The 13,330-nt window shown below is 45.9% G+C and overlaps 1 protein-coding gene across 3 annotated transcripts in view; it reads left to right on the forward strand.

The window, feature by feature from the left end:
- Positions 1-13,330, forward strand: part of LPIN2 (lipin 2) — an 87,201-nt gene that overhangs the window by 69,636 nt on the left and 4,235 nt on the right. For all 3 annotated transcript variants that reach the window (XM_047793817.1, XM_047793816.1, XM_047793818.1), the window contains 10 exons: positions 789-888; positions 5,036-5,223; positions 7,053-7,146; positions 7,530-7,599; positions 8,293-8,382; positions 9,110-9,192; positions 10,043-10,187; positions 11,302-11,450; positions 11,936-12,022; positions 13,054-13,206. In XM_047793817.1, coding sequence (XP_047649773.1) covers positions 789-888; positions 5,036-5,223; positions 7,053-7,146; positions 7,530-7,599; positions 8,293-8,382; positions 9,110-9,192; positions 10,043-10,187; positions 11,302-11,450; positions 11,936-12,022; positions 13,054-13,206 — 1,159 coding nt within the window. The remainder of the gene's footprint in view (positions 1-788; positions 889-5,035; positions 5,224-7,052; positions 7,147-7,529; positions 7,600-8,292; positions 8,383-9,109; positions 9,193-10,042; positions 10,188-11,301; positions 11,451-11,935; positions 12,023-13,053; positions 13,207-13,330) is intronic.

Consider the following 13,330-nt stretch of genomic DNA (forward strand, 5'->3'; position numbering starts at 1 on the left):
ATGGATGTATTGAATGTTTTTTCAAGATGAGATCCTTAAACTGGAACTTAAGTCTTCTCACAGTAAAAAAATAAAAGTAAACAAGTAAAAGTAAGTTTACTAATATACTTTATCTAAGTAAATCCAAATGGCAGGTACTTAATGTAGACGTTATGGAGCGATTGTACATTTTTTTGTAGTAAGCCTTGGAAATCCGATGTGTGTTTCATACCCTTCACATTTTACATAACCTCACTCAGACGAGGACAGGCCGGGCACAGGTGTGGGCAGCATAGATCTAGAGGCTTAATTGGATTTGGGTTAAATACCCTTTATTTTTCTAGTTGAAGATGACCTAGTGGGCTGTATTGGGCCCAACTGCTGTATTGTGAGCCCTCGAGCACCCCTTGCCCCCTCACCCCAAATGCTCCCTGCGTGGCTTTAGAACAATGGCCTCTTTCTTGATGCCGGCAGTCACATCAGGCTCGGTCGCATTTATCACATACTGTAAATTTTAAAAGTTACCGTCAGGTTTAAGTGATTTAGGCCCCAGGATTACTGACTGAAGAGCCAATAGAGATCAAGCAGTTGAGTGCTGTGTTTACAGGGCGCTAAGCTGTCAGGAGTGGTAGCCCTGACATCATCTTCATTCACATGGACTATTAAGAACCAGCACAAGGGAAAAGGTTTATTCATGCCTTTTGAAAATAGAATACACTTCTAATCATGGTCAGTTTGGTCATTTGCAAACCTTTGTTTTCTTGCAGAGTTGCAGATGAGTAACTTAAGTGTTTTTCTGATAAAAACAGGTGTCCACAAGAGAAGCCAGCACCAGGGACCCGATGATATTTACCTGGATGACCTCAAGGCACTAGAACCTGAAGTTGCAGCTCTCTATTTCCCCAAAAGGTAGTGGATATTATATGGAAGAGTGGACAGCTTTGAAATACTCTGAATGTTTCTAGAGCACTGCGTTTTGTCTGAGAAAAAGGAGCAAGGGGATGGTGTCCTTTAGCCAAGTTGGATGATTGCTTCAGATTTTGGAAAATTCAGAATTGTTTGTGTATCATTTTGACTGTAGTGATTTGAAATTAATAATTTACCTGTTTATGAAGAAACTTTCAGAGTTCCCGTCTGGCACAGTGGTTACCAAATCCAATGAGGAACCATGAAGTTGCAGGTTCGATCCCTGGCCTTGCTCAGTGGGTTAAGGATCCAGCATTGCTGTGAGCTGTGGTGTAGGTCGCAGACGCGGCTCGGATCCAGTGTTGCTGTTGCTGTGGCTCTGGCGTAGGCTGGCGGCTACAGCTCCGATTTGACCCCTAGCCTGGGAACCTCCATATGCCGCGCGAGTGGCCCAAGAAATGACAAAAAGACCAAAAAAAAAAAACAAAAAACAAAAAAAATTTTCAATACATTGAGAAGAGGGGCACTAGTCAAGCCTACATAAGGATACCAGTGGGAGTGACTTCAGATCCTCTTTATTAGCATGTATGTCCTTCAAGATGTGGCGTAAAGGTCATGCGTCTTCAGAAATACTTTACAGAGGACACAGCTTTGCTCGCAGGCCGGCGGCTGCTGAGACCCCTCCAGCTACCTGTGCACCCCCTGGAGCGCTCGGCTCTGTCACCTGCCTCCTCCTTCATGACTCTCCCCATGGAGTAACGCTAAAATCCCAGAAGTGATAGACTTGTACTATTTTCCTTAGGTCGTTTCCATTCTCAGGGAAATTCCATTATAATACTCTGATGACAAAAAACAATTTACTTTTCTCCATGAGAAGTATGGCTTGAACATACTGAGCCATAGGCACACATACTTAGACACTTTTTTTTTGTCTTTTTGCTATTTCTTGGGCCGCTCCCGCGGCATATGGAGGTTCCCAGGCTAGGGGTCCAATCAGAGCTGTAGCCACCGGCCTACACAAGAGCCACAGCAACGCGGGATCCGAGCCGCGTCTGCAACCTACACCACAGCTCATGGCAACGCCGGATCGTTAACCCACTGAGCAAGGGCAGGGACCGAACCCGCAACCTCATGGTTCCTAGTCGGATTCGTTAACCACTGTGCCACGACGGGAACTCCCGACACTTTTAAGTAAATTATTGAAGAGTATATTTTAAGTTTTTATTTAAAATAAAAAGGTGGGATTGATATGAAGATACTTAATGGTTTTACCAGTATTTTTGAAATTTTTAAAACTCCTTCCTAGGTTTCTGCTCTATATTTGTCTCCAGATATATACACTTCATTTAAAGTAATGGTTGAGGGGTGGTTTGTTTTTTTGATTTTTGTCTTTTAATGGCTGCACCTATAGCATATGGAAGTTCCCATGCTAGGGGTCAAATCGGAGCTACAGCTGCCTGCCTACGCCACAGCCATAGCAACGCCAGATCCGAGCTGCATCTGCAACCTACACTGCAGCTTGTGGCAACGCCATATCCTTAACCCACTGAGTGAGGTGAGGGATCAAACCTGCATCCTCACGAATACTAGTCAGGTTCGTTACCACTGAGCCATAACAGAAACTCCAGTAGTTGGATTTTTAAGGCGAAAGAAATGAAACTAGTCTCTTTTATCCCCAATAAGAAAGTTAAAAATGTAAGCTCTCTTAAAAGTATCACTTTCAGATTTGCCAGTCCTTAACCATTTTTATACATTGGGATTCCTAAGACAAATTTCCTAGTTTCCTTTTTAAAAAATGGGGAGCGTGACATAACTAAGTGCTGTGGGACCTCTGTGTGCTATTATAACGTGATTGGAACCATTGCCATTCACCAGGCAGGCTTCTGAGCTCATGAACTGTTCGTTTCTTGAGACAGTCATTAGTATTTAGAGACAGACTGTTGAAGTGCTCATAAGCATTTGTTTTATTGTGTTCATTGCCAACTTGACGAAATACCCTGTATCTGTAATTATCACTAAGCTTGCCCCTAAGTCACATCCCTCATGGGTTTGGTGACCTACTTCGTCCTCCATGTACTCACCATTGGCTCCAGTAACACCAGCTGATAACTGATAAACCCAAGACCTCGGGGCTGGACCACAGTGGGCTGGACCACATGTTCTAGTGATGACGATCCAGAGCTGGTATTGGTGGGAGGGCCTTGGATACAGGGGTTCAGGATCACAAGCTGCTTCCATCTTGAGGCTCCCCGTCCCCTTAGGGCCCAGACGGGAAAAACAGGGGATCACAGGGGCAGCTTCAGCGGCCAGCCTTAGGAAGGACTCAGCACAAGCCTTCTGTCTACGTGGACAGCTCCATCATCTGATCACGTGGCCATACCTGACTACAGGGGGACCTCGCTATCTCCCCAGGAAAATGAGGACATGGATATTAGTCTTACATCCAGGGGTGGGCCTTGCCCCTGGACCCTACCAGAGAAGCAGGTTTTGCTGTTTTACGTGGTTTTGGCTTTTTCACCATTTCCAGTAAGGAGTCCATTTGGTTGATCCGGTTAATCTCAGTATTGTGCTATGGGTGTGTATTGCTCCTAAGAGAATTTCCAAAACCCCAGATCCTTTCTTAAAAGTTAGCTAAAATGCAAAACATAATAGAGTTTGAAACTGCTTTCTGTGACATGTCTGTACTCTGCTGCCACCTACTGCTCAAATTAGTTTTCTCTGAAGATCACATGACTTCACTGGATGGCCCACCGTAATATGCTGGCCTTTTTAATAAAAGAATAGAATTTGGGGAGTTCCCGTTGTGGCTCAGTGGGTTAAGAACCCAAGTAGTATCCATGAGGATATGGGTTCAATCCCTGGCCTCGCTTAGTGGGTTAAATATCTGATATTGCCATGAGCTGAGGAGTAGGTCTCAGATGTTGCTTGGATCCCACATTGCTGTGGCTGAGGTATAGGCCAGCAGCTACAACTCTGATTTGACCCCTAGCCCAGGAACTTGCATATGCTGCAGGTGCGGCCCCAAAAAGAAAAAAAAAATGAATTTGAAAGTTCCAGAACAGTATTTCAGTGCAACATTAAATATCCATTCAAAAGGTATAGAGCAGTGAGCGTTCATGGCTAAAAGACTTAAGTTTCCATTTCCTTATTCTTTTTCTCTCAGATTTATGGTCCATTACAGAAAGGTTTTTTAATTTATTTATTTATTTACTTTGGTCTTTTTAGGGCCCCAGCCGCGGCATATGGAGATTCCCAGGCTAGGGGTCCAATTGGAGCCACAGCTGCTGGCCTACGCCACAGCCACAGCAACGCCAGATCTGAGCCATGTCTGCGACCTACACCACAGCTCACGGCAACGCTGGATCCGTAACCCACCGAGCGAGGCCAGGGATCAAACCCACAACCTCAAGGTTCCTAGTCAGATTCATTTCCGCTGTGCCACGACGGGAACTCCCAGAAACGTTTGTTTTTAGGCTCAGCTTCTAAAACCTGGCTTCTATGCCTTATCTAGAAAAGTGGAAATACTGAATAACCTCAATTTAGTTCTGCCCCTCACTAATATAAGGGCAGTTTATTCTACTTTTTTGTACACTTCTTTTTTGAGCTTTATCTAGCCTCCTGAGAATTTTCACTTGGTTTATTTCTTTGTTCTATTTTGCAGTCAGATGAATTTAGAAAAGCCTTGTTTTAAAAATGATACAACTTTGGACTAAAGTAATTTTCTACAGGATGTGTATATAGTACCACATGGTCTTTTCTGGGAAGTTAGGATCAAAAGGTTTCTGAACATCATGTTTTTCTTAATTACTCTGTCATTTTCATCATGGAAATGTAAATAAATGCTTATAATTCTTTTGCCCCCTTTAATTTAAATAAGAAAGGCTATCATTGAAAAGTTTGCATTATTGTGAATGAGGGTAGTGATTTTTTTTTGTGCCGTATTTACTGTATTCAGTTAATTCCTCAGTAATGGCATTAGGCCATTTTTAATGTCATTCGTGACGTGATTCTCAGCACCACCTAAGTGAATCCATGTCCCAGGGCAGGTCGGCCTGCCCCTTTTTCAAGCTAGTTCAGGCTGCCCCGGGGCTGTGCAGTTAGGAAGCCTGGCCCCAAGGAGCCATGTTAAGGTGAGTCCTTTCTCCCGCAGTGAGTCGGAGCCTGGCTCCCGGCAGTGGCCCGAGTCTGACACCTTCTCCGGCTCCCAGTCCCCACAGTCGGTGGGCAGTGCGGCTGCTGATAGCGGCACCGAGTGCCTGTCGGATTCCGCCATGGACCTGCCCGACGTCACCCTCTCGCTCTGTGGGGGCCTCAGCGAGAATGGGGAGATTTCTAAAGGTACGCCCCCCTGCCTGTGGCCCTGGGGGTTCTTGCATGTAACAGGTGCCTCCCTTTGGTGGCAGGCCCTTCGCCCCTCATTGGAGGCACCTGGTGTTGAGGATACCACAGATCAGAGGGTGGGAGAGGGTGTGTGGCTGGAGGCTCGGGTGGCCTGCCTGTCGGTACAGTTGTTGAGATGGTTGTGGGATGGGGCCTGGCTGCTCTGAGCCTCAGACACGTGAGGAGGGCCCGAGGGGCCAGTACTGATGGTCTGCTGAGTAAATGGCCTTTCTGGCAAAATGGAGAAGGGGTTGCTTGCTGTCTCAACCCTGAAAGCTGGCCCAGGACAGTGAGCTACTTGAGAGAAAGGGAGGCCCTGAGCAGGTTCAGATGTCTGTCTGCCTGTACATCTGTCCCATCCTTTCACCTTCTTGGTATTATGTTCTTTTGTAAACTGAACTCTTAACGTTTTCTCAGTTTGGCTAGTGGCACTTCATTGATTTCCTCTAAGGAAAGCTTTTCTTTCTGTGATCAGCATCGTCATCTGCATGCTGCAGCCTGGGTGCCCTGAGCCTCACAGCTGGGCTTCTCTGAATCTCCTCCTCCTCAGGGTCACAGGGTGGTCACTGTTCCCCTTTCTTCTCCACCTGTTAATTCTGTTTGCTTGTTTTATTTTTTGCAAGAAATTAAGAATGTGTTATGGCCAGTGGTTCCTTCTTGGGACAAAATTAAATAGGTCACATTTTTATCATAATCTTCATAAGCACTTACTTTAAAAAATATAGGTGGAGGAGGGAAAATTTAAGAAAACCTGATAACTTAGGTAGAGTTTGATATTTGTGAAGGTAGAAATGACAGGTAAAAGTAAATAACATACAGATTACCAAAAGGAACAATTCCAGTGAGAAATTTCTCTGTTAGCCTGCATCAGAGTATAGGGTTAGGGGCAGGGTACAAAAATTCATGCAGAATCCCCATTCATTTTGAAAAAACTTGGAATTTATTTCTGGAGAGATCCTAAGCCAAGTCTGGAGTGTAGTTGGTTTTTTTTCTCCAAGCATTGTAAGTGTTTTGATTGTTTTTTTCTAACATAGCTTCTTACACTTGCATACTTAAAGCTGTAAGACCCGCATGAATATTCCCCATTTAGGCAGAATATCTCCTCTTATAAGAGTGAAACTTGCAGAGTTCCCTTCATGGCTCAGCGGTTAACAAACCTGACTAGGATCCATACTGATCCCTGGCCTCACTCAGTGGGTTAAGGATCTGGTGTTGCCATGAGCTGTGGTCTAGGTTGTAGACGAGGCTTGGATCATGAGTTGCTGTGGCTGTCATGTAGGCCTGTAAGCTGTAGCTCCAATTCGACCCCTAGCCTGGGAACTTCCATATGCTGAGGGTACAGCCCTTAGAAGCCAAAAAAAAAAGGAGGGGCGGCAGGGGGGGGCAGCTCGAAGGTTTTGTTGATCATGGAGTTGAGTGTGTGCGGCCACATCTGTAATCTACTTTCCTAAAAGTCCCTGGCTTATCCCTTCCTCCTGGTTTTTTGTTGTTTTCTGGTTGGTTGGTTAGTTGGTTGGTTAGTTTTTGGTTTTTAGTTTTTTTCCAGCTAGGGTAGGAGTGGTGGAAGAGGTAGAAAAGAAGTGTTTTCCTCTCCTGGAGAGAAAAAACAAACAAGTACCTGATGTTTTGCTTTTGATGCACATAGCAAAGTTAGTTGTTGGTTTTTTGTTTTAAGAACTTTTTTTTTAATCTTACTGTTAGTCCTTTAGTGTGGAGAGTATTGTGATAGTCTCAGACATGTTTGGGTGATCTCTAACTAAGTGGATAATTATTATCTTATATTGCAGAAAAATTCATGGAGCATATCATCACTTACCATGAATTTGCAGAAAACCCTGGACTTATAGACAATCCCAATCTTGTCATACGGATATATAACCGGTAAACACTCTTGCTTTTATAATTGTTTAATACTCTTGCGGGTAAACAGCAATACTTCCAATTGCTGTTTTTAACCATTGCAGTCTTTCTCACTGTAAAATATGCCATTTCATACAAATGAGCTAACAGGCAGTGACCTTGAAGTGAAAGTGAAGCCTCAGCTTTATTTTCAAATGAGGTGTTAGAATGCTACTTTTTCTTAGAGGTTTTACTACATCTGCTCAGAAGTTTGGCTTGAAGCAAAGATTCCTTATGTGGCAAGAAATTTAGCCGATCAGCCCTTCATTGAGAAGAATGGGGAATTGTATATGGTGTTTTTAATCTTCCCTCTTCCGCCCTCTCCTCGCTCTGTGTAATGGTCTTGCGTGATTTTTATCTCACAGTTACTATAACTGGGCGTTGGCTGCTCCCATGATCCTCAGCTTGCAGGTCTTCCAGAAGAGCTTACCTAAGGTGAGACCTTCCTCCAAGCATTGCCTCCTCAGAGATAGTATCCATAGCTTGTTGGGGCGCTTAGAAAAATCCACATGTGCTTATTTCTAAACTGGGTACTGTTCGGAGTTTTATTTATATTTTAAAATTAATATCATCACTCATTATCTCATGACTCCAAATCTATGAAATTAGCTGGGCTGCCATTTCTTTGTAGTTTTTACTTAGATATTTTACCAGTTTCTGATTGTTGAAAAGGTTGAAAGATTTTACTAATTTTTAATTTAGAATGAATGAAAACACCTCCTTCTGTTAACATAGAAAGAGAGTGATGCAGCCCCAGAGGCATGAGTGTGATTAGTTCAGGCTGTGGCCAAGAGGCCTGTTACATGGAACCTCAAGATTTGCTGGAGTCTTGTCCACCAGGGACACATCCTCAGCCTAGTGGGGCCTCATAACTCGTTCCCGAGGGTGGAGAAGTGAGCAGCCCACCTGCCAGCCTCTCCGGGCTACTGCTCCACAGCCAGACTGCTGGTCTCATGCCATAGTGCTGCCACCAAAGAGGCCACTGTCCGTCTGTCTGGAGTTCAGGAGGTGTGGAGAGCATTGCCTCTGTTCAGTGTTAGGGCACCATCCTCTGGCTTAGTGGCAGAACGTAGTCCAGTGCTTTGTGACAGACAGGTGGCTAGACTAACCCATGTTGATTGTTTCCAGGCCACAGTGGAGTCCTGGGTCAAAGATAAGATGCCAAAGAAATCTGGTCGCTGGTGGTTTTGGCGTAAGAGAGAGAGCATTACCAAACAGGTAACCGACCCGAGGTAATCCTGTCCACGGGCTGAAAAGACGTGAATCTTTCATTTATTCAAAAAACCTTTTTGCCAAGCACAAGAAGGTCAATTTGGGCTATATAACACACTCTTACAGTAATAAATGTCACCGCTTATGGACAGTTACCTATGCAGGTGTGCTGCTAGGTGCTTTAGATGCATGACCTTTCACCTACACTACAGCCTGACAGTGTGGGTGTGTGCCTTCCTGTTTTACAGGTAAGGAAACTGGAATGTGAGGAGGTGACGTAGCTTGACTGGGCACTTAACTGGTGAGGGATGGAGCTGGGCTTTGACCTTCAGTCCAGTCCAGAGCCTATGCCCTTTCCCCTGCACTGCTGTCCCTTCCACATAGAAGCCAGGGCTGGCCCTCTCCCTCTCACGAGGAGGAGGGCTCCTCGTCACTGCTGCAGAGCCACAGGGTCTGCGCTAGTTGTATGATACCGTGTGACTTGAGCTGCTGCAGCTTCTTAACAGATCTTACCTCTGACTTTGTGGTGGTAGCTTTTTATGCCAACAGCATATGACTCCTCTCAGGTTTCTGGCCTTTGGCTCAAACTAGAGAAAGTCTGTTTCTTACGGGCTTTTAAGTTGTGCATTCAGAGGCAGTTTTGCTCATTCTTGGAGCGAGCTCCTGGTGAATTTCTCCTTGTCACCTAGGAGGGGGAATATTGCATGTTGTCATTATTGTTTTGCTGTCCTAGCTGCCAGAAGCCAAGGAAGGGAAATCTGAGGTGCCGCCACCCAGCAACCTGCCATCGAGCGTGAAGGAGCCGGCCAGCGGCAGGTGAGGGCTCCCAGTCCCCCAGCTCACAGCAGTTGGCCACCCGTGCTTCGGCATTGCAGTCAAGTTGATTCTGGCAGTTTTGCTTAATTCTTAGTTAGAAGTGCCTCCTTCCTATGGACGTATATGACAATCAGTGGCTTCATTGTGCTGCTCAGTTAGCAGATGATAACTTGTGCTTTTCTTTAAAAATATCATCAGCTTAGAGTAAATACATTCATACCCTCTTCTTGCACACCTTGCTCCCATCCTGGAGCCCTGGAATGGGGCGGGCGCCCATGAGAAGGAGGCCTTGGGAAGGGACGGACATCTAGGGGAACCAGAGATGCACCATCGCATGCCCCTGCCAGTTGTGAGTCGCAGTGGTAGGTGTGACAGAATCTCTGATCGGTGTGGGTCCCTCCCACTCCCTGGAAGGCACAGAGCCACATGGGGGCCCCGGGGAGGTGCTGCCACATACCCCGCTCTTGTTTCTGCCCCCTGTGTTCCTTCCCAGTCATGTTCTTTTTTCCCTTCCCATTCCCTCAGTCGTAGATTCATCTTCTTGCTCTTTGCCCTCTTCTTTTAAAATCGCCCTTGTTCATTTCTTAATCAGTGTGAACATTCATATTTTCTTTAATTTATACGTTTTGGAACATACATCCTTTTCAGCAAGAGCCAGCAGACTAGTAGCTGTCACGGGGTGTATGCAAAGGGCCAGGCATGGAGGGAGGAGGGACCTGCAGGTGTGGAGACGGGGCCTCAGTTGCAGCTCTTCCTAGAGTGGATTTCGGATCTCCTTCTTGATCCCAAATGAAAAGCTGTCGTCCGTAAAATGTCCCTCTGCCTCTTCATTAACTGGGTTGTTGAACAGGCCGGCCGAGGACGACTCGTCCAGTGATGAGGGGTCACAGGAGCTCGAAGAGTCCATCAAGGTGGACCCTGTCGCCGAGGAGCCCCCGAGCCACAGTAGCACGACCTCCTACAAGAAGTCTCTCCGTCTCTCCTCAGACCAGATCGTGAGTTGTGTGTGAGCGTGTGGGTCCGGTTGAGGTAGCTCAGGAACTATTTAACTTAACCTGCTTCCTTTTCTGTCCACTGGACCCCAGGCCTTACACACATTGCATGGTGTGTGGCCGTGGCCTTGCTCACACACATGTGAGAGAACAACATCCCACTCCTGGGACCACCAACATGACCTGGGGAACCCGGGCTTCCTGCACCTTCACGCCAGGCCTCCCGCCTCAGCCGCTGGGAGGGAACCAGCGAACCTGTATTCTCACCCTGTTTCCTGGATGAACCTTACACACACTGGGCCACACCACCTCCTAGAAGCCACAACCATAGAGAATGACATTTTCTTATTATATGCAGTTCCCACGCCCTGACTTCACTCATTTTCAGTATGAAGTGGCCCAGCTGTGGCCTAGGGAAGCCCCAGGTAGAGGTGGGGCTGGGGCTTGTGTTTTGGGGGTTTGGGCCGCAGCCCTCCAGCCCAGCTCCTGGAGCCACGGAACGCTTGTCCTGCCTTGAGGTTCGGTCCTCAGATGCTGCAGGTGGTTTTGTGAGTGTTCTGAGTCTATTCCAAAGTATTTTTCAGCTGATTTTCTGGGGGTTTTTTAAGTTATCGTCTTTATGTATTTCTTGCCATTCTTTTTTTTTTTTTTTTTTTTTTGGTCTTTTGTCTTTTTAGGGTTGCACCCGCAGCATATGGAAGTTCCCAGGCTAGGGGTCAAATCGGAACTCTAGCCATTGGCCTACACCACAGCCACAGCAACGCCAGATCCGAGCCGCGTCTGCGACCCTACACTACAGCTCATGGCAACACCAGATCCTTAAAACCCACTCAGCAAGGCCAGGGATCGAACCTGCATCCTCATGGATACTAGTCAGATTCATTTCCACTGAGCCAAGATAGGAGCTTCTTCTTTCCGTTCTTTATGTGTTTTCACACACACACATTTATATATTTTACTGATTAGGATCCTTTTCCACTTATATTGTGTTTTAAGCAGTCTCTCTCACCGCATGTTCTTGGAAAATGACTCAGTTGTGTGATTCCATCAAAGTCATGTGCCTTAATACTCAAAACGTTCCCTCTGATTTTGTTTCTTCTTATACTTTTTATAAAAGGCAAAACTGAAGCTCCAGGACGGCCCAAATGATGTTGTGTTTAGCATTACAACCCAGTATCAAGGCACCTGCCGCTGCGCAGGGACCATTTACCTATGGAACTGGAACGACAAAGTCATCATTTCCGACATCGATGGAACAATAACCAAGTAAGCGATAGCCTGTGGGGTGACAGGGAGAGTCCCTCCCCTGGGCAAGTCCACCATTGGAGAGTTTTTAAACTATATGCCCCGAGACGTGCTGAGTACGGTCCACACAGAGTCATTTTAAGGATGGAGGAGATGGGTGGGGTCATCCAAGTGTAATGTCAGAAGTAACTTTTGGAACACCTGAGACACTTGATCTCCAAATTCTGACGTGAGAGAAAGAGAATCTGTTGAGATTAGGGAGGAGAAAAAGAGGACCTGTAGTTATAAATTCTCTCTGAAAATGAACAGCTGCTCTCGGGTGTGATTCCTCTCTTGGAAGCTCTTGGGTAGTGTGCTTGCCTCACTGTTGCACCGCCCAGTTGAATCGCCTTTGCAGATTGTCTCTGCACCCCTGCCCACCCGGCAGCTGCCAGCAGCTGGTGTTTAAATAGAAGAACACTTGACTTGATGTGTTTCTGATGCCTTTTTCCATTTCTGCCCTTTAGGTCTGATGCCTTGGGACAGATTCTCCCACAGCTGGGTAAAGACTGGACTCATCAGGGTATAGCCAAGCTCTACCACTCCATCAATGAGTATGTATCCTGACTGCACTAGAATTTTGCTTTAAGACTGTAAAAAAAGAGCATTCATCAGCCAGTGCACAGAAATCCTGTTCACGGTCCAGCTGTTCCTGCTCTTTCCCACTCCCTAGAGCCTCCTGCAGGGAAAAGTGTGAGCCACCATCTATGGAACATGAGCTGAGTGCCTGGCGTGGTTTAATCTTCAGCATATGTCATCTTCTCACAGTGGTACACGTTGTAGGCACCTACAGTATCTATGATTATAGCTATAATTGGGTTTTTTAGCTTTAGTGTAACAAGAGAACCTATCTTCTTTTTTGAGTATTTTTCTTTTTTTTTTTTTTTTTAAGTAAGTAATACATGCAGAGGGGGAACAATTTACCTTGGGGTCCTCATCACAGTACGTTTTGTGAGAATGTAGTGCCATGGCCTTTGTGGGGTCCTAATACCTAGGAGTTAAGTTGATCTGCAGCATTTCAGTGTCTCAAGCAGTAGCTGAGAAAGGACATAATCTGTCCTAAAATAAAAATTATGTCAGTTGGCTAAGTATAGTTTTGCTCCTTGTTTTATAGAATGATTTGCATTCCTAAAATTGTCTTTATAAATAAGACCCTTTGGGTAGGTCACTGCTATGGCTTGGGTCGCTGCTGTGGTGCAGAGTTGATCCCTGGCCTGGGGACTTCCGCATGCCACAGGCATGGCAAATTAAAAAAAAAAAAAAAGAATGTATATATATCTCCTTTGTATCTCTCACTTAAAGATTGCCCCCAATTTTTGTCTCTTCTGTAACCTGGCTTTCACAGACAGGAGGCTGAAGATACATCATTACTTGCAAAAGTAGCATCATCTCTAGTTGTGTACATACCTCTGTGTTCTCCCTATGGTGTTTTTCATGGAGTGGCGAGATCTTTATAATCCTAACGATTTTCCTATTGAATTTGATATTCATAGTAAATGAGAGGGACTTTATTTGGACCTTTTAAAAGAAAAGTGCACTTTCTCCCGCTTCAGCCACAGATTAAACAGGATGTGCTCTCTTTCAGGAATGGCTACAAGTTCCTGTACTGCTCCGCCCGTGCCATCGGCATGGCTGACATGACCCGTGGCTACCTGCACTGGGTCAACGACAAGGGCACGATCCTGCCCCGGGGCCCCCTGATGCTGTCCCCCAGCAGCCTGTTCTCGGCCTTCCACAGGTGACTGTGTGCACATGTCTGTGTGGGGCCCAGGCCTGAATTGACTGTAACTGTTTGAGAGCTTTTGCGTCTCAGTTCTTTGGCTACCGTATCCTCCTGACTCACACACAGCTCACCTGGTCTC

Source organism: Phacochoerus africanus, chromosome 8 (genome assembly GCF_016906955.1).
Source record: "Phacochoerus africanus isolate WHEZ1 chromosome 8, ROS_Pafr_v1, whole genome shotgun sequence".
NCBI lineage: Eukaryota > Metazoa > Chordata > Mammalia > Artiodactyla > Suidae > Phacochoerus > Phacochoerus africanus.